Source organism: Colletes gigas, unplaced genomic scaffold (assembly GCF_013123115.1).
Source record: "Colletes gigas isolate AHSC1104 unplaced genomic scaffold, ASM1312311v1 Colletes_gigas_Sc00049, whole genome shotgun sequence".
NCBI classification, from domain to species: Eukaryota; Metazoa; Arthropoda; class Insecta; order Hymenoptera; family Colletidae; genus Colletes; species Colletes gigas.
The window spans coordinates 261,287-288,437 of NW_025106678.1; the positions used below are offsets into that span (position 1 = coordinate 261,287).

Consider the following 27,151-nt stretch of genomic DNA (forward strand, 5'->3'; position numbering starts at 1 on the left):
TCGATTGGTATTTGTCAACAGATTATCCTTCGGTAGAATCATGGAGATAGACGAGATGGAGAGCATAAATATTGGCGAAACGCCTCACAGTACAATAAACGCAAGCAATCGTAGTTCTCACGACAGTGTGGATAGTGGTTACTTCGCCCTTACTCCTCATTCTGGCGCGTACACGCCGGTAATCTCGGGATGCAGGTCCAGGCTGTCTTGCATATCGTCGAAAAGGCATCACCGTGTCAGGTTGGATCCTCTTCAGTCGGAACGAGCCCACCGGCATCGATCGAAATTAAATCATATGTTAAATGCATCCGAATCCGATTACTTCGTATCGGAGAGTTCGGAACTCGAAAGTTTGCTCGAAGACAAGTCGAGTTTCGGCGGCAATCATAAGAGTCTGTCCCTCGAGCATTCGAGCGGCGAATTAATTAATCAGAGCACGGAATGCCGAGAATGTAATGCCGGTTATCGGGGTAGAACACGTCGAAGTTTGAGGACGACGGTCCCCATTACGCCAGCTTCGACGAAGTTGCAACTTCTTTCGCCACCACCATCGCCGGCGGTGCCTTCTTCTTCGTTTGTCGCCTCCGAACCTATCGAAGAGGATGTAGAAATGAAGCTAGTCATCGTGCCACAGAGCACACCCGAGGTAACCAATTCACTTAAACGCAAACCGCCGTTCCAACCGCCTCCACGTATCGTTATTTCACCAGCCTATAGAAAAGCTAGTCCTGCAATCAGTTCAGCAGATAACCGGAAATTAAGCCAGCTCTCTATCACGGATCTTGCTGCCATTGCAGAGATCAAGCCAAAGAGGCTGGACTTCAGTCAAAATGCCTTTCCTTTAGCGTGCCATCGTACCAGAGCTAATCCAGACTACACGGGCAAAGAAACCGTGGACATGTTAGCCCTATTCGGCGACAAGAGCAACAACTGGTGTATAGTTTCCAAAATCCTATCCTACCTCGGACCTCAGGATCTGTGTTCTGTCAGTATGGTGTCCAAAACGTGGAGGAGGATCTGCTTGAACGACTTCAGGGCCAATACTAGAAGACTGACCCACGTAATACTCAGACAGAATGCTAAAGAAAACTTGAAACTAATCAAAAAGTCAAAGATAGAAGGAGATATCCAGTCCAGTCCTAAGAGTAGATATGCCAGAAAGGGCTACTTATTGCAAGTTCAGAACCTTCTCCAAGAACCAAGAAAGCAACGGCCACCGAGCAGCCCGCCTGTTTCCCCCAGTAAAGTAAAATTCCACTCCTTCGTTAAGGTAAGCGACACCAGAAATTTCTATCTTTTAAATTGTATAGAGCATGAACTTTTGTATCACTATTTTAATGTATTTTATTATATCTTATATTGGATGCAAAGATTGAGAGAAAGCAGAAGTCGTCTTGATCCTATTGATTTGTATGGTTAATAATATTAATGTACAGAAATGAGATTGGATTAGTTAGGCATAAAATTCATTGACCTTATTGTCTCTTTGGCGAACGTGAGAAAATGTTCGACGAGTTAATCTGACCGGCGCGAAGGTACGCGTTCAAACGGTACACAAAGTTTCTCGCAGGGGATCGAATTTGATACCAGTGAAGAAAGTAATTTATGTTACACACCACTGGGAATCATGTTCCCCGCTGTTATCGTGCCGCGGCAGACACTCGACCGGTGCAGCCAAATTCCCATGTTCAGTACCAAAGTCATACAGTTACATTTTTATTATCGAAGAATTGTATTTCCTGTTTCCCTTTTGCAATTATAATTTTGTAACATCTCTCTATATTAAAACGTGGTCGTTGCTTCGTAATCTTGAACGTACCGCTCTCGACGATCCAGACGCAACTAACTACATTGTGGTTTGCGGTTTGAAAACGTAGTAGTTAATATTCCTCGCGGTAGTAAGAGAATAGAGCGAAACAAAAATATTTGTACCCTGAACGTGGTTTCTCTTTAATTGACTAATAGTGATCTACGCTTCGGTGATCGTTTCAGAAACGAGGAGATCGTGTAGGTGTGCAAAAAAGATATTCGATATGAAATATAGCAATGCTTCTCAACCATTTTAAATCATAATAACTTGATATTATATCTTCTTTAAAATTTTATATCTGTGTCAGTAAGTTCCTGAAAATTTGTTCTGTTATTCATTACATTTTGAATATGTAAAAAAATAACAGAAAAACTGTTTTTAATTTTTAAGATTCAGGGGTGATGACGATAGTCGTGACCCACAGGTTGAGAGACTCTAGATCCTAGTATGGCATATCCAAACCTATAATTAGGTTGCTGATTTTTTTCTCTCATCAAGTATCGTTGCCTATAGTTTTTATGGGCAGAAACGCGGAGAATAATTAGGCAGCGGTAATCGTCTACGACCCGATATCTCACGAATTCTTTCAACAGTTACGCGTTTGTATATGTTTCGCCCCCCCTTTACCTCTCTGAGGCATAATTTGCACAGGACCGAACTCTCCTCGACGCACGGAAAATAATTGTTTCGTTCTTAATATCGCCTCTTTGACGTTGATTTATCGTGATTTCTTCTTTGAAACGCCGCTAGTCGTCGACCACGCGAAGTAATTCAGATTGAAAAATTGCCCTGGCAATGTTTGCGCTGCTTTAATTGCAACAAATTCTGTGTTCCGTAGTAATTCCTTCTCCGTTGTATAATTACTTTGCACGGTGTGCTTTCGAATATAGAATGCTATTTAATTTGCCTGTCGTCGCAATTAAGATAAATATTAAGAGAAAACAATGTTACAAAAGAGGTTTTCCATTTTGTACGGTAAGTGATTCGATTATTGATCAGAATTGGACGACCGTTATTTTACACAATAATAGAAATATATTATTTTTCGCATACATAAATACAGGGTGTTCGGTCACTCCGAAAAATTTTAATGGGAGATTCTAGAGAGCAAAATAAGACGAAAATCAAGAATATCAATTTCTTCACTGAGGCTTCGTTAAAAAGTTATTAAAAAATTAAATTAACAAATTTCAAATCGTTTTGGAAAAATTATTTTCAGTTGCGGGGGTCAATTACAATCATTTTTGGTGAATATACATACCCTCGAAATCCTACCCACTTTTGAGAAAAAAATTCGGGTATGTGTCTAAATTTTTCGGCGAAAAAAAAATTTTCAAATCGTTCCAAAAAAATTATTGTCGGTTGCAAAGGCGGATTACAATCATTTTTGGTGGTTACAGATACCCCTGAAATCCTACGCATTTTCGAGAAAAAAATTCAGGAATGAGGACAAATTTTTTGGCGAAAAAGAAAAATTTCAAATCGTTTTGAAAAAATTATTTTCGGTTGCGGAGATCAATTACAATCATTTTTGGTGAATATACATACCTCCGAAATCCTACCCATTTTTGAGAAAAAATTTCCGGTATGCGCTGAAATTTTTCGGCGAAAAAAAAATTTTCAAATCGTTCCAAAAAAATTATTGTCGGTTGCAAGGGCGGATTACAATCATTTTTGGTGGTTACAGATACCCCTGAAATCCTACGCATTTTCGAGAAAAAAATTCAGGAATGAGGACAAATTTTTTGGCGAAAAAGAAAAATTTCAAATCGTTTTGGAAAAATTATTTTCGGTTGCGGGGGTCAATTACAATAATTTTTGGTGAACAGACGTACATGGGAAATGCTGCGCATTTTCGAGAAAAAAATTCAGTAAGGGCGGAACTTTAAACGTTAATAATTTCTTAACGAAGCCTCCATCAACAAATTGATATTCTTGATTTTCGTCTTATTTTGGCTTCTCTGTATGAGAAGACATACTATTTCATACATCGTTTTATAATAATAGTAATGTTTTATGCAAATACATAACATCGATGTTTGAATGCTCGATAGTGTTTGAAGTTACACTTGGTAAATAATAATGATGACCAAATTGTAGCTTATAAGCCACACGTGACTCTTCTAAACCGTTATCCTAGCTCCTGAATACCATAGTAATTAATATGGAACACAATTGCCGAATACGATCTGAATCTGAAACAGTCAGTGACCCACAAATAATAAAATAACAAAATTTGTATACATATATATACCAAAAAGAAAGAAATTAATTTGTAATGTACTTATTTTCTCAAAAAGATATTTTTTCAATTAGTTATTTTTTACATACTGATTTAAACGTACATTCTTAATTTAACATAACAGTAATGTATAATATCTTTGTAACTGTACACATAAAATATCGTTCCAATAGAGGATGTGGATCACAGGAATATTCGCGATAAGTGAATTATGTCTATCGTGATAAGATTTGGCCACCACTGGTGTATACCTTCTGTTGATCGACACAGTTAGGTGTATTTCTTTCTCTTGTAAGAATATCCTCCTATAGCGGTTACAGTTAATTCCGTTCACAATAATATTGGCGTCAGAACGGAAAAGTGTCGCGCACAAGTGGTGGTCAAACTTCTTCGCGATAGGATTTACAATTCTGATGGTATAACAAAATACCAGAGTCAAAGATATTTCGATTAAAACCAAGTTTAATTTAAAATCAAAAATAGGTGTAGGCTAGCTCTTTGAGTCAGAGGCCCTCTTCAGCCCACGCTTTATGTTTTTTAAAATTAGATAAGCATTTATATCTAATCTAATTCTCAGAGTGTATGAAAGGAAATAAGGAAAAATTAAAAAGTTCGAACGCTTTCTTACCAAAATAATGAACAGTTCTTCGACCATCCCTGATCGATATCTTCCTCTATTGAAAAAAATAGAATTTTTTGAAAAAACTGGAGCCACGATTGAAATTGAAAAACGTTACTAAGTTCCAAAATTTGAGGGATTCGTGTTCGAATAAGAGTTGCACCCCTTTCGTCGCTCGAGGAATGCTGCACGCGACGGTAAATCAAGGATCGAAGCAAAAAGGGTAGATTCCTGAAGCAATGTCGCCTACTGTAGTTAGAAGCGGACTCGAGTTGGCTACTTTTATCGCGGAATCGCTGTATTTGGAATGATGGCTACGAGACACTCGCTTTCATTCATCCGTGGAAGGTAACGAGGCGAAACAACGGTTACACGCGGGGGTATGCCGACTACCTGCCATTTGCACCTTGAGCTTTCACCGGTATGCATTTCTACTCGCGCTGAATTGCGATAGCGATAGATTACAGAGTAGACGTTTGCTTTGTTATCGCCGTGTGCGCAACAAAGCTTTTCTCGAGGTATGGTACTTCAAGGTCTCTCTTTGTTTGCGCCGCGATAACACCCCGGGTACAGTCGTCGATATCTTAGCGAAATGAACGCTGCTTTAATTCAGGCATGCATAAAATGTGCCATGCAAAATGAAGTTGGAAACTAATTTCGAAAATTTAAATTATTTAACGCATTACATGTGCTGGTCACCTGTGATGGGTTCTTACAATTTCCTACAATTTTAAAATTATAACATTCCCTGATATTTGTCAAATTTTAGATCACTCTCGTCGGAGCTAATAATTCTGTGATCCACTGTGTGTTATTTAGTTTTATTATAATATACGTTATGGATATGAATTATTTACACTTTTCGAAAATAATTATTTTTATACAGCTTATTTTATTTTATATTAAAAAAAAAAAAAATGTTTTTGTATTTATAGAGGTTTATAAATTATAGCTTTCTTCGACCCCTCTTAGCTTGAGGATAAAAACTAGCTAAGACAAACCTAAGATAGAACTATGATCGGTTTAAAAATTTGTTCGAGGGACAATTTTATAATTTTACATGGTGAAATTATATTAAACCTAACGTTTCGGCCTCTTTTGTAGGACTTTTTAAAATAATTATAAAATCGTTTATAGGTGGTATTAAAGAATAATCAGAGCTACCATGCAAAATACAAAAATTTAAATTTAACAAAATATTATTTAAAATATGCCAATAAGGCAGGTTTAAAATACACTTTTATTAGTCGTATATTTTATTCTGTTTTTGCGTACAGGCATTTTGAATGAAAACATATACAAAAATAAGAGCTATAAAGAATTTTTTTGATGGTTATAAATGTCCGTATTCGAAATGGCGTACTGTTGCTATACCTATGGTCAACACTGTACGCATATACCTTTTGGTACCCCGAAGCGTTTTGGACGATTATGTGCGCTCATGCATTGGAAGTGCTATGGACGTCATTACGCGCTCTTCGTATTTATAATACAAAGTAACATTTTACGAACAATTTTATCTGCAACTTTCAAACAGCCGCTCAGAAACTATTCCTGAAGATATTTTTCGAATTACAAAGCTCTGAAATTCCATAAAAACAATTTTCTTTCAATAAATATACACGGTATCCGAGAAAGGTATTCGTCAAAATAGAAAATTAACGCGGTCCTGAAACGATGTAAATTTAATTCAGTTATTAAAAACTTAAATTGAAAAATTTCAAATCGTTCATAGAAAAATTATCTTCGATTGCGGGAGTCAATTACAATCATTTTTGGTGAACAGACATACCCCGGAAATCCTACTCATTTTCGAGAAAAAAATTCGAGTAGTTGCTGAAATTTTTCGGCGAAAAAAAATGTTCAAATCGTTCTAAAAAAATTATTGTCGGTTGCAAGGGCGGATTACAATCATTTTTTGTGGTTACAGATACCATCGAAATCCTACGCATTTTCGAGAAAAAAATTCGGGAATGTGGACAAATTGTTCGGCGAAAAAAACAATTTTCAAATCGTTTTGAAAAAATTATTGTCGGTTGCAAGGGTGGATTACAATCATTTTTGGTCGTTACACATACCCTCGAAATCCTACGCATTTTCGAGACAAAAAATTTTTTACTGAAAATATACTCTGTGGTCGGAAATGTTTCTATAACTTTTTAACGAAGCTTCAATCAACAATTTAGTATTCTTGATTTTCGTCTAATTGTGGCCACTAAAATCTCCTATTAAAATTTTTCCCAGGGTTGGTCGAACACCTTTTATATTGAACTGTTGAAACACTTCCGCTGATTACTTTGGCATTGTCTCTAAAAGATATCTTCGTATTCTATATAATAAGTTTCATTTTTAAACGACAAAAGATCGCGAAATTTTTCATGAAATTCTATACTGGAAACGTTGCCCTGAATTCTGGTAGGCAATTCGGCAGGAATTCGTGGGACGACCTAGTATCGGGGCACACGGTCCTTCGTATGGTCGGAGATAAATGCGTACAGACTCCCTGGAACGACCAGAATGAGACGTTATATTAATCGATGGACGTCTAATCGGTTTTGCATAATTGACAAGAAACTGGCGCTACCGCGGCCCCTTCTAAACGATCGCGATCTCACCGCGAGGACTGGCGTATAAATATATTTTGCGCCCCCGCGATGGGGTAGTAGTGCTTGTTAACATTTTCATGGGAATATACAACGGCCGTCGTTTAACGTTCCCGAAAATAAAGCAAACCGAGTGGGCCCGATACGTCCACGGCGAAGGGACCTCCTTTCCTTCTGCATCTGCGACGCAACGAATCTTCTCCTTTGGAGGGCACAGGCCGCCGCTAGCCCTCGGGCAAAAACCGGCCGCTGAGAACAATGCGAATATATTACAGTATTCCATGCTACAGCCAAGAACCGCGCCGTTCTTTTCTTTGTCTTTTACGATGGGGTTGCGTGGGGATGAGACGCGCCAAAACTACCCGTGGTTAACCGAACTCGGTTCCACGAAAATCGACCCGCAAAAAATTCGATTCCTTCTCGACGAAACGCATTTCTAACTCGAAGCCATGGCCTAAATCGTGCACCGGATTTAACGCTCCACGCACGATGGTATATGGTATATTTTTGTAGGGGGCAAACGTCAGGAGATATAGAAACTTGCAAATATTAAATTCAGTCGAACAAAAATAAAATTGATGCGTTGGATAAAGTAATTTCTAGCTACAAGTTAGTTTCCTTCTTACAGAATTAATAATCCAAGCAGGTAAATATTGAAGCTTGAAAATTAATCAAAATTTTAATTTCGTATTTGATTTTTTTTTATTATTTAGTAATTTAATGTCTGGTAAAAATTTCATCTTGCAAAGTGTAATTTCTGCATCTTAGATCTCAGATAAAATGGTGGCTAACAATGAGGCCCTGCAAGTGGTTCTAATTGTACCTTAACGTGGCTAACAAGTTATACATTGGCGGTAAAATATAGAAAATAATGTATTTATTGCGAAATTAATTCGATCAATTTTCATTATCGAAATGTAGAAGACTTATTATATTTGATCCGATAATTTCTTAAAATATTGAAACGTTTTGTTTATGGTTAGTGTTTGCTTCGTAACAGGAAGTGTGAAACTGCTTGAATCGAAGGTGACACAACAAGAGATCGTTTTATTGCAATATTCGTTTGTGCATTCCTCGGATCGCCCCCGATTGCTTCAACCTCGTACAATCTTGCAGGATACCGTAGAAAGTTTTTATTCGTGGTGAGAAATCAAGACACCAATCCCTGCGAAAAAAAGGCTCGGATACTTTTCACTTTTCTTTTTAAGGTTTCGTTACCCTAGAACTGGAACATCGTGAGAATTTTGTCCGGTGTAAGCTTATACTTTAGAATCTTGTTCTCGTTCCCACGTCCTCTTTTTTTCTTTTTACACGGTCAAAAATTTGCAATTAAATAATCAAAGACCTCGTTGAATTTTTGGTATATTTATATATTTAAACAAATAATAAGTGCAGCAGAAATATAATTACTCCTTTATTCGAAATAAAGTAAAAGGTGCTAACATGAATTTTGAAACCAGCATTCGATAATAGTTACTATTTACTATCTAGTTCAATAACCAGTTGAAATGATTACAAATTTGAATTTGGAAAATTACTTTTTCTAGAATTTGTTTTCCACCGAGTATTCGATTGTGAAATTATTTTCGAGGTCATATACCATCAGAGAATCTAGTCTCTTCCACTCTAGTATGTTTCCTTAAATAAAAAATTTATTTCGATCATTTTGGTACCTTCGATCTAAAATATTTGTTAAAAGTCTTAGTTCGTAAGCGATCCAGCGGTTTGAGATAATGCGTTGGAACTCCTACGAGAACGAAAGACGATTTTAACGAAAAGAGGAACGTTTGAAAGGAAGGGAGGAAGTAGTTTCATAATTAGCAACGGACAGGGAGAGCCGTTGAGTAGCCGTGTAACAGTTGGTGCGGGTAATTTCCTGTCTCCGTAAGGAAGTCTCCTTCCAAAGTTCGTTTTCCGGTGGATGCATCGAAATTTCAGGTGACATGGTCACGTCCTCTTCTACCGGATTTCTCCTTTCCATTTGATCGTTTGATCGGTGCAGAAATTAACTACGTCGAAAAAGTACACGAAGAAGTTGGCTAGACTTAAATGTTTCGAAGCATCATTAAGTCATACTTCAAAGTATAAAGAGCAATACAAACTAACAAAAAAAAAAAAAAACTGTTAAATCGTAGCTTAAATTTGATTTTTATTGATTCGAATGGTTTTAAATTTAATTCTTTTGCATCCAGAAACAAACTGTATTTTCTCTTGAATTCTCTTTAAAATTGATTCGCGACAATAATCGATAAATGCCTCGATTTTTCTATATCCGTACAGTTGCTTTGTTCTATTTAATGGTTTACTCGATAAGTTGTAGATAAACACACTATAGCGATTCTTATGCAATACTCGCGATTAAAATTGTTTTGGAGCTCCGAAATTAATAATATTAGACAGCACGTTTATTAAGACGTTTTTTTATCGTTTCGACTAGTATTTAGAAATTAGTACCGCCTTTCTGAAACTGTTGCTTTGTTCTATTTAATGGTTTATTCGATAAATTGCAGATAAACACACTATAGCGATTCTTATGCAATACTAGCGATTAAAATTGTTTTGGAGCTCCGAAATTAATAATATTAGACAGCACGTTTATTAAGACGTTTTTTGATCGTTTCGACTAGTGTTTAGAGATTGGTACCGCCTTTCTGAAACGCCCTGTACATGTCGTGAAACGGTTTATTTCCTTGGGGTTTTCTTTTGCCGTGTGCAACGGCGGTGCAGCATTATCACGTGCGCGTATTGACCCAGTGGTACGACGAACCACCTGGCCAGGTGTACTCCTCGTTTCTCGGTGTTTCATGAAGCGTAAAGTGGTTCTGGTAACGGTCGAGATCTTCTTATATATAGAGAAACGAGCAAAATAAACGCGGTGAATGAGCTAGCTTTGCACAAGAAATAATTTCACTACGATTACGGGTATATCCGCTACCACGGATGATTCATGAAAATCCTCGAGGTGCTCGTTTTCACTCCATACGCGTTCAATCTCAATTAGAAACGCTATTGCGCCACCGTTTGTACGATATTTACCGCGCTAATTAATGCGCGCCGATCTCGCGAATCAATTCAATTAACCGTTCGCGATCCGCGTATAAAACGATACGCTCCGTTTAATCGTTCGACTATAACTGTTTCTCTCCCACGGTATAATTCGCTATAATATACTTCTTTGGAATCCTTTTAAAAATAAGAAATTCTACGACCAAAGTACATAGACAATATTCAAATTTTTTCGAACACTCGAATTACAATATCGTTAAGAATTTTAATATTATACAAACCTTGAGGAATCTTTTTCTGCACTCGAGATACACAAATAATTTGAGTAGCATTTATTTTAATTCGTTTGAAAATAAATTCTCTACTCATTCCTATCGATCTAATTGTTTAATACAGGGTGTTGGACCATCCCTGGGGAAAATTCGAATGGGAGATTCTAGAGGCTAAAATGAGACGAAAATCAAGAACACCAATTTTTTATGTAGTAAAAAAAAGAATTTCGAATCGTCTTGGAAAAATTATTTTTAGTTGCAGGGGTCAATTACAAGCATTTTTGGTAAATAGACATACTCTCGAAATCCTATGCATTTTCGAGAAAAAAATTCGAGTAGATGGACAAATTTTTCGACAAAATTAAAAAAATTTCAAATCACGCTGAAAAAAATATTTTTAATTGCAGGGGTAAAGTACAATCATTTTTGGTCAAAACACATACCCTCGAAATCCTACGCATTTTCGAGAAAAAAATTCGTGCAGGTGGACAAATTTTTCGACAAAATTAAAAAATTTCAAATCGCGCTGAAAAAAATATTTTTAATTGCAGGTATAAAGCACAATCATTTTTTATCAAAACACATACCCTCGAAATCCTACGCATTTTCGAGAAAAAAATTCGTGCAGGTGGACAAATTTTTCGACAAAATTAAAAAATTTCAAACCGCTCTGAAAAAAATATTTTTAATTGCAGGGGTAAAGTACAATCATTTTTGGTCAATACACATACCCTCGAAATCCTACGCACTTTCGAGAAAAAAATTCTTTACCGAAAATATACTGTGTGGCCGGAAATGTTTCTATAACTTTTTAACGAAGCCTCAATCAACAAATTGGTATTCCTGATTTTCGTGTTATTTTGACCTCCAAAATTGCTCATTGAATTTTTTTGGTCGAACACTATAAAAAGTTGCTTCTCCGGAAAAAATCGACACTTTGAATGTTTTTTTTTAATATGCACACGACGTTGGTTTCTGAAAATTAAACGATGTTCGTTTTCCAAGCGATCAAGGAATATTTATTTGCCAAGCGATCGTGGCTGTTAAATTGACGAAACTGTTAGGAACGCGGGACGTCCGGTCGTGGAAAATCAAATAAATTTGTATGCAACGGGGAGGGAAAAACTATGGAATCCGGCTACACGCGGGGAATGGGAAACTAATTTGTAAAAGAATTCGCGCGTCTCCTTGGCCGCAAATAACGAAGAAGGCGATACAAAGAAATAATTATGCATTCATGAAATTCAAGAAGGATGCACATTTGTAAGCGAGACGTAAGCACCATCCGACACGCAGCGCCGTTCCTGCAACCCAATGAAACTTCTATCGTTTACAAAAAGGATAAGCAACGTTAAACGGTTAGAAGGATTTCGCGGAATTCACGAGGTGTCCCTTAAGGGCATATCGGAGGAAGTGTACAATGTATATTCCGCGAGTTGATAACGCGAGCCTCTCGAGTAGCGATAGCAAGAAGTTACAAATGTTTGCAGTTACGTGCGCCAACGTATTTTGTACGTTAGAATATTATTACGACGTTCGTTCCGGGAATTATTTCGCTTCTAACGCTTTAACTGCCACTTCATCCATATATGGGTGACAGAACTTTTAATCACGAAACTAAAACAATTAATTCTCAAGTTGAAATGTTAAAAAAAATTAATTTCAATAAGCTTCGTAAATTTTAGCGAAGTTACGAAAGTAAGTACGACAGGTTTTAAGTTATATAGTGTACAATTGTACAAAATCGAAGTTTAGGTCTCGTAAACAATTTTAGGATTTTAGGGACGCAAAATTGGAAAATTAACATTCAAAAGTTTAGTGCATGAAAAATCTAGCTTAACAGTAATAAAAAGAATCCATGTTTGCCTCAACAAAATGAGAAAATTATTAATTTCGTAGAATATTCTGTATCTGACTCAAAAATTGAAAATCTGACTTTTAATGCTCCAAAATAAACAACGAAACGATAAAGGTACGAGTACAATGGTTTCATAAGATCGTCTTCGCTGGAAAACTGTTTTTTGTCGAAAAGAAAAATTAGCAGAATTTAATTCTGTAAAGCAAAGAATTTTTTAAATCGAATAAACGCAAATAAATCGCTATCCAGAGTGTTAGTTTTGTTTTGAAATAGCATTTGAGTTCCCTATCACCCTGAATAATACTCGAAATGAAATAAAACGAAATACATTTTAAATAACAAGAATTTCAAATAACGGAACCATTTAACTATTTTTCTCTTTCGAAGCAAAAATAACGATTTTAAAGTTATTGTGTGTTCGTCCTGGTTCAACCATGCACGAAAGTGAAATAAAGTACACACTCTCGTACCTTTGTATGGAGCGAAAATTAATTATGTATTAACGATACATTATTCGCCGTAACGCCTCAAGGTCACACTGGAACTGACTAACAATTACGCGTAACGGCCCGAAGGGTTAACGAGGAATGAAATTATAATTGCACAGTAGTTGTACCTTCAAGTTCGGCGTACGTAATAATAATAATATCAAGAAACCGTAGAAAATATTCGAGAAGCTTTTTTCGCCCATTAACTACCAAATTATTGTCTTTACAATATTAATTATCAACTTCAGCGAGTTGTGTCGACAAATAAAATTCTCGATCGAAATAAATTATTCTCAAAGATCACTCAAGAATTAACCATAATCTCATTTATTCTGAATTACAAAGTTTAATATATTTTTTTTTTTGGTAAATTTACAATCAATTCCATTGGGGGAATTTTAGTAAATATGTTGACTAAGACAACGACGAATAATATATTGATGAGTACACAGCTTGAGATATTAAATAATAAGGGTGAAAAAGTCGACACAAAACAATTCTTTTTAAACAGAATAAATTTGAACGTTGAACGTATTCGATTGTCGACACGGGGGGAGGGGGTTGAAGAAAAGCAGGGAAGAAAAATGTATCGCGAAATTTTCGTAAGTGGATCGCAGACGGGAGCGCCTTTAACGGAAATTCGTGTTGAAAAAGGGGTAAAAAGGACGGGGGGTGGGTTCGAAACGAGCGTGCAACGATGGCTCCCCACGCGATTTAATGCGTTTACCGAGGTATCGAGGCATTCCTGATCTTTTTGCGCGCGGCTGTTGCTCCGAGAATCGTGGGACCAGAGCTCGCTCGTTACACGCATACCAGCAGCCCTCCCTGCTCCAGCCCTCCCTGCATCAGCAGCCCTTAGGTACCACCGTTCGATCCTCCGCGTCCCGTGTACGTGTGCACCACGCGAAGAAACGAGGAGCAAGTGGAGAGAACAAAGACCGCGATTACAATCCCGATACCGATCGATCTTTCGACCCTACGAGTAGCGACAACAGTGCGTTCAGCCGATGCCTTTGTTTTTATTAATGTTTAATTGGAAGACTCGATATCGAATCCACCGTCACATCTTGGACGCTTCCACGATTTATCGTCCACGCTAATATTTCGAAAATAACAACGATTTATTGAAATCACACAACCTTTCTTCGTCAAGCTCGAAAGTCTTTCACTTACGTTTCACGAGAGAACAAATAAAGAAATGGAAAGTATGCTTAAATATACGTGAGAGAATATCAGAGACGTAGGTAGCCATAAATAGCGATCCTAAATGGAGGGTAGTTCTCCTTTTAAATCATACCATTTGCGTGGGAAACGACGAATTATATTAAAGTTTTAGTGTCTCGAAAATTCATCAGTTATTAATTACATTTATCAGTTAATGTGAGACACATGTCTTAGAAAGAATAATATTATACTTTTTAGTAATAAAATATCAACGAATAGGAAACAGAATATTGTAAAAATGTACGTATAGCGGGCAGAATTGTTTTTACGATTATAGGCGTTAATATTTGGTTGTAAACGTAACTCGGAGCAACGTGCATCCTCACTTTGGAGTTTCATATCACATTTGATGGGTGTATGTAGATTTATATGACCGACTGTAGGTCGTAACGCGCTTAATTTGTGTATGAAACGTACTCGAAACGCTCCTGGAAATACATTCAGGTGGGGATAGTTTATCTGTGCCTATAAACCGAGAAATATAAACGTATACATATTGATTGAAGTATCTCGAGAAACGTGCATAGAGATAACTTCTTATTGGGAACACCGGCTAGATTTCATTCGATTCGGATACGTTAGTACGAAACGGTTAGAGTTATGCAACGACTTTCCGTTTCGTAATCATTTAATAATTCTTTAGTTTTACTAACAAAAGTTAATATTAGGTTTTTAATATTATGATTGTAAAAGGGGAATTCCAAGGATTTATTTGTCAATTTTATTTTTTTGAATTTGGAAATTTTATTTGTGTCTTAAAAAATCAAAAATTGACTAAATGTTACGATTTGTTACAATTAAACAGCTGCTCCAGAATTTGTCGCATTACATTTTCTGTTCTTTTGTGTAAAAAATAAGTAAATGGCGCTTTTGGCTTATGATGAATATAAATCTTCTTTAAATATAAATATAACACCAGCAACAAAATAAATGAAATGGTCGAGAGTAAAATTACTTAAAATATTTAAAAATATATTTTCTATTTCGTTATGGAGACCGGTACAGTTTGAACGATAATTTTTTTAATTCGTGTACTTCTTAAAATAATAAATAAAGTAGATGTATGTTGTTTATAATTTAATGGGAAGTTGGTTGAATGATGCTCGAACGAAAAATGTAGTTTCATCAGTTTCGCGTCCGGAGACTCTTGAGTTGCAATTCGGTGCAACCTGCAATTACAGTGCATCGACCCCGCCTGTGGTTTCGGCGTTCTAAGAACAAATTTCGGGGAGAAAAAGAACACGTCTGGGGCCTCGATAAACCCACTAAATTGCACGAGGGGGCACCTGTGGATGATTGCTTCGGGCTTCTTCGTCATAAAATCACATGGCGGGGAATTGATAAAAATGCTGTTCGTCGCAGGAGTTTAAAAAAGTATTCGAATAAAAGAGAAATTCGTAAATTTATATAAAAATCCTAGTCGAAATATTGAAATACTAGTTTAACGAGAATTAATAATAAAGTTAACGTACATGCACTATAAAACTAGATTCCTATTTAATTTTTTAGTTTCAATCTTATGTTAGCTTTAAACAAAATTTTCAAAAAAATACAAGTCTCAGTTTAATACATATTCTTGTTCAATCATTTAATATATTTTACTTTCAATCTCGTTACTGTCCCCTTAATTAAAAATCAAATTTATTAATTATGCTTTTTTTTACCCTGTGGCCTGAAAATATTTTAGTATGGTATAAATAACTAAAAATTAATGTAATTACACTATACTAGAACGTTTGATGAAGATTCCATCATTCAGAAATTCATTGCTAATTTTACTTCCATAATAAATTGAATGTAAATGATCGATAGATTAATATTGTTTCTATAGGTTTGAGGATCGTGCGAATATTGTTGTTTCTTGCTTTCAAGTTGCTCTCACGATTGAAATGGGCACGATTTACGAACCATTTGAAATCAATTCAGCATATAAGTAGTGAAAACAAGGTACTGACAACGCGAAACGAGATCATTAACGAATGATGGAAAGCGTAGACGGTTCATAAATGTAGTTGCCGCAATCTTGACAACGAGGGGACAGATGTCCCGATGTTTGCAACAGAGCATAATCAAGTCGGAGAAAATGTTACAGGCTGCACCTGCCCGTGATAAATTGTAATTCCATAGACGTCAGGAAGCAATTCACGTTAACCAGTCAAGTTCAGTAACATAAAAGTAATGAGCTTTTCAATCTCAGAGGCAGCGCAATTTGTAAAACGTGTCGTTCTCTAAGTGGAGCAAAACCTTCATTGCTTTTCGAATTTTTATATTTCATATTTTATGAGAAATAACATGATAATAACGATACGTCGTTATTGTATCGAATCAGAGTTGGGGAAATTAACACGTGGCTTCCATGGTGGTTCACTTTTTTTTAGAACATTTACAACGTATGAATCTTTGTATTATTAAACTTTTAATTAACGCTACTATCACTGGGAATGTCCTAAAAGATCAAGCATTTGATTGAATTACTGAATATTTGGATTTTTCATTCAAGAATTTTTAAAAATATTCAGGAGAGCTTTAGACATGGAAAACTTAACTTTCATTTGAGAAACGAAAGTAGAAAATTATTTTGTAGAAGTGGAGATAAGTGTAAGTGTAATATGAAGACGAGATTCGACTGTATGTTATTATTAATTTAATTTTCTATACAAATACCAACAGCAAACGAAAAATAATTGTCTTAGTAATGAGATACAATTTTTAATATAAATTCAAACCAAATATCATATGGAATTTTTGCAAAATTTGAACAAAAATAACGAATTCTGTTTTTACATAAAATAAAAATGGTTAATAAAATAAACGATAATATTATTTATATATATATTATCGATTCCGTAGAATGTGCAGGTGTTCGCCGGGTGTTCGTTTGTGCGAAAGGAACGTTCATCCCTAATTTGCAAGAATATTCAGGTAGGGACTTTCCAAAGGTTTTACACGTAGCCACTGTAGAATTGAATGCGCAGGTGTTTCCCCGTAAATGTCCAGAAACGAATGAAAAGCTTCCTCCGTGGTAAACCGCCTTGTGTCTTGAAATAAATCTCACCCGAACAATATTTATCTTCCTCCATTCAGAAATTCGAATAGAATTCTGGTTAATAAATATCATACAATGTATGCATACAAAGTTTGCCAAATTTTCATTACGCGATACAGTTGTGCAATTAGGGTCGACGCAAGTAGGGACCACCTGCTGTTAATATTCATTTCGTTATATTCAACAAAACGAAAAAAAATATTTCGCTGTATTTTTATTCATGGCACTTCGTGACACGTTCATTTAAATGAGAGATTTTTATTTGCGTCTGAGAAAATTGCCTAATTCCACTACACTGTTTTTTTTAACAAAATGTAAAATCATATCTGGGGCAGTATTTCAAGTACTTTGGTTGGAGAATTAGTTTCAAGATAATTTTTGTTATTGTATTTAATAGTGGAATTAAAGTATATTATTGTCCACGGTTTATTTGACGTATTAACATTATGTCGATGCAATATTCCGTTTATTAATATTAAATTATTTTGTCTGATGAAGAGCACCCCGTCGTTAAATCTCTGGGAGCACCACTGATGGAGTAGTATAATTTTTGTAGAAATTTGAAAGATCTGTCTTGCAAAGAAATAAAATATTCAAACTGGAAGATCGTCGGAGGGCAGAAAATATTGTGAGGTGCCCAGAGGGCTGAAAAGTTGACCTGGATCGGGAAAGAGAGGGGGTGTTCATCGTCCCGTGGCGTCTCGAAGGAACCAAACTGACCGCAAGGGAGGAAATGAAAAAAAATTGAACCCTCGAGTCTCACGGTTCAGGAAGAAAACCATTCCCCTTCATTATAACATTTAGTTATTATCCCTTTGTCTGTTTAAGGTTTGTTAGTGGTCAGAATGAACGAAAGTAACTGCATAAAGTAAACGAATATTATTAAATGGCAATAATAACATCTTCTTTATAAAATTATGAGTGGAATAAGCCTCTTCAAATATTATACGATATTTGGAAATATTTGACAACAAGTTTTCGATTAAATACTGCCATTTTGGCTTCATATTCAACTAATTTAAATACTAATATTGGCCTCTAAAATATATCTGTTTTAAAACAACAAATTCGTTATTCGTAGGGGTATAAATCAATGATAGAAAACAAAAAACAGTTAAAATTAATTTACTTGTCCCTTATTTAAATGAGGGACAAATTGTAGATTGCGAAGATTACACTTAGTTGCAATTACTTTTATAGAAAATTTATTTAATTAAAAGTGTGATTGGTATAAGAATTACTGTCAATTGCGAATTTTCGAACTGTTTACTCTACTGAAAATGATTTTTTCTGAAACTTTTCGAGGATGGGTAGATAGCTACTCGAGAAAGGTTGGGTGAACACTGTGGCGAAGATACGATTTCAAAACGACAGGTTTCCCACTTAAAAGTACCGAACAAATTAATTACACAGACTCATGGAGTAACTTCAATAAGGTTATCGGTAATTCACCGCGATATTTTAGCGTAGAATTCTTCCCTTCGTCGCCGTCCAGCCGCCCTCTGTTCCTACGTTTCCTACAGTGAAAATTCAACGAACGTGTTTAGCAAGGTGTGTGTTCGGTAGACCCTTGAAATGGGGAAAACCTGAAACGCAGGATGCAGCAATGGTGAAGTGGTTAGGAACAGGGAGCTGTTACCATGCTGGAATATTTCAAACGACAGAAAATGCAGTAAATAAACGATTCCAAGATGGGTAACTAAAACAGTGATATTAAAAATGCAATTAAACCAATAACAAATTTTTTATTTTAACACGCTTAACAAATTTTATTTTACTCAATACAGGCCTAGACATTATTATTATTACGATATTAAATTTATCGTTTCTGAACAGAACTCATTTTAATGATAAATAATTTTTGTTACATATCCTCAAATAATTTCTATTTAACTCAAGAGCAGGGGTAAACGCATGCAAAATATAGTTCCTATACTTGTATAATAATATTAATATATCATTTTATGAAGCATCCTGCCACACGCGCGCCATCTGTTTTCCATGTTTGCGTACGTTGTAAATGCGTCGAATTTGCAGTTTATTTATCATAATTTTTGTACGATTTGCATAAGCCTTCTCGATCGTTTCTGATGCATTCAATGGACTGCGTGGTTGCGTTTCGTTCGTGTCGAATTTCATTGCCGTACGCGGCCGTTATTCGCTTGCCCTAATACAAACGAATTTCTTCCATTGTGCTTCGTTTGGTCGCGTTGCAACGGCTGCTATTCAGGATGTGCATCGTTTTGTTCTCATTAGAATTTCTCACCGCGATTTCATACATTTTATTACACTTACTTCTCGTTTCTCAACCCTCCTCCGTTACACGTTTCCTCTTTCGAGCGTTACGCGTCTCTTTCTCGCTTCGTTTTCCAATTGCTCTTTCGAAACGGTCCTCTTAGAAGTCGATTTGGTCGCCGGTGGATCAAAATCGTTAAATCTAATTATGCAAGTTTCCTCGAGAGCGGCTCGTTTCGAATCCGTTTATCGTTAAAATATAAACGCGTAATAATTAACACGTACGACATTTTTATGTACCACACTTCCACGAATCAGTAAATATTGGGTATCAATTATGCAACCGAGACGGTCCCCGAGTCTGGGAGTATGTGTTTCGAACGGGAGACGCAGCCGTGGCCCAAGGGTCGACTACTTCCGGCGGAGATACGAATTGAGTCCCCGTTCTAATCTCCAAGGATTTTATCTCGCGTGGTAACGGACGGAGATCGCGTATATTACTGCTGAAACCCTTTAACCCTTCCGAGAACAGATAGCAACGACTGCACCGTCGATGAAAATCTGTAAAGTAACGCGCATAAACGCGTTGCACGATTCTGCCAACACGGTGACTCGCCAGACATTTTCTAAAATCGGTAAAAATGAAATGATAGTCTGAAACTTGGAAATATTCGATAATTTAATGGAATACCCCATTATTCATAAAACAATAGATCAAAGTGACCGCGTGTTAAAAATCAAAACTTCACAACTCTGAAATGAACACAGCGTTTTAAATTGACCCAGATGACCAGATTAATTTAATTATCATAGGTCAGCCAAATAGCGAATATTTCTTGAATTTGCATTTGAAATTTTTTTTTTTTTAAGTAACTTGGTAATAAAATATTTAGGCGTCATATTTGACCTCTTAAAACAGGTCAAACCGCGTCTAGAATATTTCTCCATATTCTCCATAGAATTGAGGAAGTTACTCAGGTGTTCTTGTTTTGTTAGATCATCCTTAAAAAGGTGATTTCAAATTCCTATTATACGGTGTCTGTTCCTTGCATTAATCTATCATCGTCAAACGACAATTTATCTTCACGGATTCGCCATTTTCCACTTTATTTTTCCTTTCGTTCCGTGCAGTTTTATTCGTTGTAAAATGGAATCGTCGAGTAGAGATTTTAATGCTCGAAACGTAGAGCTTCCGTTGATTATGCTTGACGTGGCAAGCAGAGAATTCAAGAGACTCTGCGAGTGGTTAACAAGAAATGAAGTATTAGGAGGGGTCTCTCATCAAGATAAATCTACGTTGTAACGTCTGCCTAGAATTTGAACTAAGTGGCTTGCAGCAATGTTGTAGGAGACACTCTGCCTGGAATCTAAATGAAATTTGTGCAACGAGGTGCTTTCTTTTCCGTGTAGACAAAAAAAAGTCACATTCGGGCTTAAAATTACTTTTCTCAAATCGGTGTAAACGTAAAAATAACTTCTGCTTGCGATTTAAATCGAATTAAATATTTAAAAATTTATTTCTGTTAAACGTTTTTTTACATCTATTTTGAAGTCATTATTTTTTCAATTTAATGTATTCAGATCAAATTTTACAGCAGTACAATTTCAGAGTAATTTTACTAAATTTTAATTAAAGTTATTTACAATTTCACAACTATCAAGTAGGACCAATACGATTGAAAGTGTATCGGAGAGGCTTGTGTCGGAGGGTTGATGTATGGTCGTGCCCGAAACGGGTCCAACTTCTTCCATAGATTTTCTGTCCGCGATCCCCGGCCATTGATTATTTCTGACAGCGTGCAAGAGAATCCAAGAGAATAAAAGAACGGGCAATAATGGTGTAGAAGAAAAGTTTAGGGTTGCTGTGTGTAGTTAGGGAGAGAATGGAGGGGCGAGAAAAAGATACGGACGCAGGAATGCGCACCATCTGCCCCTATCCCCATGAGTTTGCTTTTAAAACCCCGACGATGGCGTCTAACGAAAGATAGCGACTCTTATACGCCACTGCGGAACGAGAGAAAGAGAGGGAAGAGGGCAGCTGGTGCTTAAATAAATTTTACGCGAATAATTATGTAACAACAATTTTTATCTTGCATCTGCTTGAATTTGTACGCGGCGTCGGGGGCCAGTTTGATGAATCATGCACTTTATGGGCTCGCTCGTTTCTCGAGCATTTCTTTATGCACGGATAAAATACTATTTCATTTAGTAAATATTATATTTAAATATATACATATATATATATATGTGTTAAATATTTTATTTAAAAGTTACAGATGTTAAAATTTCCAATATCGATAGAATATTTTCAAAAAGAGAATACGAACTACGTAGATAGCGAAAGAATAATTCTGTGTTTATTTATACAGGGTGTTTGACCACCCCTGGGGAAAATTTTAGTGAGGGATGATAGAGGTCAAAATAAAAATTTCAAATCGTTCACAGAAAAATTATTTTCGGTTGCAGGGGTCAATTACAATCATTTTTGGTCAATACACATATCCTCGAAATCCTACCCACTTTCGAGAAAAAAATTCGAGTAGATGGACAAATTTTTCAACAAAATTAAAAAATTGAAAATAGCTCTGAAAAAAATATTTTTAATTGCAGGGGTCAATTACAATCATTTTTGGTGAATAGACATACCCTCGAAATCCTACGCACTTTCGAGAAAAAAATTCGAGTAGGTGGACAAATTTTTCGACAAAATTAAAAAATTTCAAATCGTTCTAGAAAAATTATTTTCAGTTGAGGGGGTCAATTATAATCATTTTTGGTGAATAGACACACCCTCGAAATCCTACGCACTTTCGAGAAAAAAATTCAGGAATGTGGACTAATTTTTCGACAAAATTAAAAAATTTCAAATCGCTGTAAAAAAAATATTTTTAATTGCAGGGATAAAGTACAATCATTTTTGGTGAATAGACATACCTTCGAAATCCTACGTACTTTCGAGAAAAAAATTCTTTACCGAAAATATACCGTGTGGCCGGAAATGTTTCTATAACTCTTTAACGAAGCCTCAATCAACAAATTAGTATTCTTGATTTTCGTCTTATTTTGGCCTCTAGAGTCTCCCACTAAAATTTTTTCCAGGGATGGCCAAATACCCTGTGTATGAAGACCAACTTTGAGTTCGAAAATAATTCCTTAGTTTGATATTCGATGTTATTCGCAATGCTCGATATAAATGGGTCCAGATGCAGAGGAAAGTGGTGGTAAGAGAAACACAATTGGAGGAAAGAGAAACGGTAGAGGCGAGCGTACGAGAGAAGGGAACAAGTAGAGGGAGAAACCTCCCCTGCTTAGAATGATAAACCTCGCTAGAGGAGCGGCAGCTGTGCCCAGAAAACGTTTTTGTCCACGTTTTCTTTCTCCTTTTCTTTTTCTTTTTTCATTTGCATAGCCACCGCCCCCGTTCTTTTTTCATATATCACGGTCTTATCTAAAAACCGGCTCATCCGTTTTTAATCTATTCGAAGTCGAATACTCTTTACAGTGATCCTTCGCAGACGTCGATTATTTCCTCCGAATTTCGAGAATTTTATTGGGAACAATTATTTCAATAATTTACGATTCTTTTCGTGGAACAAAATTTCCGATATGCTTCAGCACTTTTATCACTGTATAAAAATAAATAATTTCACTGTCTAGATAAAGTTAATATCCATAAGAATTACATTTCTTATTTATCAGAAAATATCAAGTCACACCGATGGTCTATGTACATAAAAATACTACAAAAATGGTAACAATTATAGTTCGAACAGGGGTAGTTTATATGAAAGTTTGAACCCCTAATTTCCTCTTTAGTACCAACGTTATCGACGAAATATGCAAGTATATAGCGTCAAATTAATGATAAATGACTTAAAAATAATTAGCATAAAATAATTAGCGTATAAATGACAAATGTATAAAATAAATCAAGCTTCTCGAGTCTATGATTATTACGTTTGTTTCGAAACGGATCTCGTTTAACGAGCTAGACGGTGGCGTGTAGTCTCCGTGGCTTTGTTTGCCATAACACGCGCTCACACACGCATATTTGCATACTAAATAACGCGAGAGCAGACCGGACGACGAATCATAATTTAAAACGAAATTCTAATGCGATCGTTGGGTAAGTTTATCCAGAAAAATCGGAATACCGCGCCAGACACCCAAACATTATAATCGTTCGTCTCGTTTTCTAGCGTACGGTTACGGTTTCCATATTAAATTCTGATAACACGCTGTTATGTGTTTGCCCGGCGCACACGAACTTTTGAAACGGAGTCGACGGATTATCTGGCGGCTTTTATCTCTGATAATTTGTAAAAAAGAGTTCATTCACATTCCATTCATACGCGCTGCATCTTCGGAACGACCAAACATATTCGAAACCGATGTTACGTGTACCTTTGGCAAATAGTGAAATACGAGCGCCCATGGTACACCTACGAACACTAGATTGATAAAGATGACAATAGAGAGAGCGATAGCGTCGATAATGATAGTGATTATGCGTGTCGTGCGCGGGACAAAAGGATCCCGTTGAAAGGTATAACGAGGGCCATTTAAACCAGGAGACTCTTTATTGTAACAAATGTTAATGAAAATAGGACATAATATAAGCTATTCCATATTTTAACTTAGTTTAAAACAGTCGATGTAGAAAAATTTTGTGGTCGTGAGATATTTAAAAAAAAAATATTCTGTTCCACGATGATTCTGATTCTCGCTTGTGATATTGGAGAGAAACGTAAGAAATTGTCGTTAGAAACTGAATTGATAATCGACGATTAACGGCCACCGGTTTCTGCGATTTCACTCGTGTCAATGCGGGGAGCTGTTTCGTTGCTAAATCGTGTGAAATACCACGTTTCTCTTCCGAGAAGACGAAAGATCCCACGAAAATTTCTATTCGATTTAGCAGGTAGAAAAGACTGGTGCTAAATGGAGGCGCACACGCGAAGATCTACATCCGAATAACCGACTACACGTACGAATTGTTCGGTTGGCCGGTCGTTACTTCTCTCTGTTCAAAATATTTTGCCAGCCCCCGACGTTGCTTGCATCCGTAGCAGCCTCAGAAACCTGAATCAACCTTTCTTTTTTATGAAAAACAAAATAACTTGGGCTTTTGAAACTAAAGCTTCTTAAATTAGGTATTTTTTAAGCTAGATATGTACTTGAGAACATTGTCAAGCACGCGAAAACGTGAGACAGAACTGCGCTAAATTGGGGGTAGACAGTTCGGGGAATGGTCTTTCCTAATTTGCACAGCTTCGGCCACATCAAACGGGTCTATAAATTATGCGATTATTAATTGCGGCAAAGGGTACAGATTCTTCGAACTTTGTCCCAATTTAATCAAAGGATAGCGACATCGGGGAACGTATTCAAATTCGTCTATACCTGCGGCATCAGAAAGTCTGAAATATTAGGTGAGATGTTACAATTTATTTCCTTTTCCAGACGAAAGTATCCTTTTAAAATAATAAATTCATAGCGTGTTATTGTTTGCAATGGAGGAACCCTTTTTTTTTTTGCATTTATTTGTTTAAAGTCGCATCAACCGCTAAGGGTTATTAGCGACTCGGAGAATACATTGTTAGAGCTTGTTGTACAATTTAGTCATTTTGAGGTACTGTAGTAGATTTTGGATCGATGTGTTGTCCTTCAGATTGTCCTTTAGGGTTGGTTTTATGTTGTGCCGTTGCCTGATTGGAATATATTTTCTGCAGTGGATGATGATGTGTAGGAACCCTGATGTTTATAAAATTGCAAATAAAACTACTTTGATTAGAAATGCTGTAAAGTAACAAGTATCGAACATTAAAATTTAAATTTTCGAGGACATCTCTAGTCACGAAAAACAAACGTAGTGGCCAATGTGTTAAGTTAAAAAATGTCCGAAGGAAAGGAGTTAATAGAATTCGAAAAAGATCGCATAAATGTGAAACGGGAAGCCGGTTATAGTAATTGATAAATTGCGAGAGAAGTCAACCGTTAGATAATGTATTCATCGAATTCCACAAAATCTAGCAACGAGATGAAAGGACAGAGTCGAATTTAATAAATCCCAAACATTTAGGAGAATTTTAATTAAAAGTCCAATAACAAAACGATTAGAAATGAGAAAAGTAGTACATTTAGAAAATGTCTGTTTTACTTTTTTCTTTAATTTTAATTTGCAAAAAGAAAAATTCAATTTAGATTTATAGATTTATTTTTCGACGTGTATAATGGACAACTTTTAAGCTGCCAATTACTTTTATCACCGCCAGGATGAATAGCGAGGAATATGAAAGAGTCTTAGAAACACATTTGCTTCCATACATTAAAGAACAACATTTTTCCGGCAAGCTCTAATGCTCCTATCCGTCGTATTGCGAATACTTAAGCGTGGTTTAGAGACCACTATATTCCAAGTTTAATATGGCCGGTAGATTCCCCGGATATGTGTGAATCCCATTGAAGATGTACAAAGAATTCTCGTTAAACGAATATATCGAGACAATTAAAAATATTCTGGAGAAATTAATATCAAATCACTCTAAAAAAAATATTTTCAGTTGAGGGGGTCAATTACAAGCATTTTTGGTCAACAGAAATACCCGCGAAATCCTACTCAGTTTCGAGAAAAAAATTCCTTACCGAGAATATAATTTCTGGCTCGAAATGTCTGCCCGAATTTTCATGTGAATCTTTAAAACGTCATAACTTCTGAACGGATTGAAAGATTTTAATGTTTCAAAAGGCAAACGACGCGTATTTTGGTGGAGAATATGTAGAAATTCTAACAATATTGAAAAAGTTGTTCCTTGACCCCGTAAAGTGAGAAAAACCCCATAAAAATGGTCCAATTTTCAAACAGCCATAACTCCTACAATAGTGAATATATTTCAATGAAACTTTTTTCCGAAGTAGAACTCGTGGGTACCTACAAAAAAGTATTAAACAAAATTTCCGTACATCGCCAAACAAAATTACTAAAAATCGACAGGGGGTAGGTGTATAAATTTTTCGACGACAAAAAAAAATTTCTAAATATTCTGGAAAAATTATTTTCGGATGCGGGGGTCAGTTACAATCATTTTTGGTGACTAGACATACCTTCAAAATTCTACGCACTTGTGAGAAAAAAATTCGTGTAGGTGGACAAATTTTATGAATAATTTTGTTAATAACATTTTAACGAGGCCTCAATCAACAAATTGGTATTCTTAATTTTCGTCTTATTTTAGCCTCTAGAATCGCTCATTATAATTTTTCCCAGGGGTGGTCCGATACCCTGTACAATAAATAACATATACTCAGTGGAATATGAAGTGTAAAAGAAACGATAAAGGATTTTTGGACGCCTTTAGATTTGAAAAATATTCATACCACGAACTTACAACACCATGAAAATTCCATTTACTTTACCATCGAAATATTTCTGAAAATTAATTATTACCGCCACGTTTCCCTTTTTGTCCCTCGATTTTCATTCGCCTCGCATATTTCACAATATATCGGCAACATATAAGAAACACAATACACCGCGTACCTCACTTTTGCAATTCCGTTAGCTTGCATTTACGGGTTTTTTCGTCGTTTTGCAACGGTAGAATAATCATCGTGTATCCCCGCGTGTCTTTCATGGCTATATTCAGTTAACATCCTTTCGCGTTGTTTTGTTTTCCCTCGGTCCATTGTCATCTTTATTCTTTCGGCTAGGTTTTTCCAGTTTCCTCCGAAGTCCTTTGTACTTTTAT

At 36.1% G+C, this 27,151-nt stretch overlaps 1 protein-coding gene across 1 annotated transcript in view; it reads left to right on the forward strand.

The window, feature by feature from the left end:
- LOC122403333 overlaps nt 1-27,151 on the forward strand; it is a 55,876-nt gene continuing 28,725 nt past the window's right edge. The window contains exon 1 of the mRNA XM_043406813.1: nt 1-1,270. Within this exon, the coding sequence (XP_043262748.1) occupies nt 41-1,270 (1,230 nt within the window). The 5' untranslated portion in view covers nt 1-40. The remainder of the gene's footprint in view (nt 1,271-27,151) is intronic.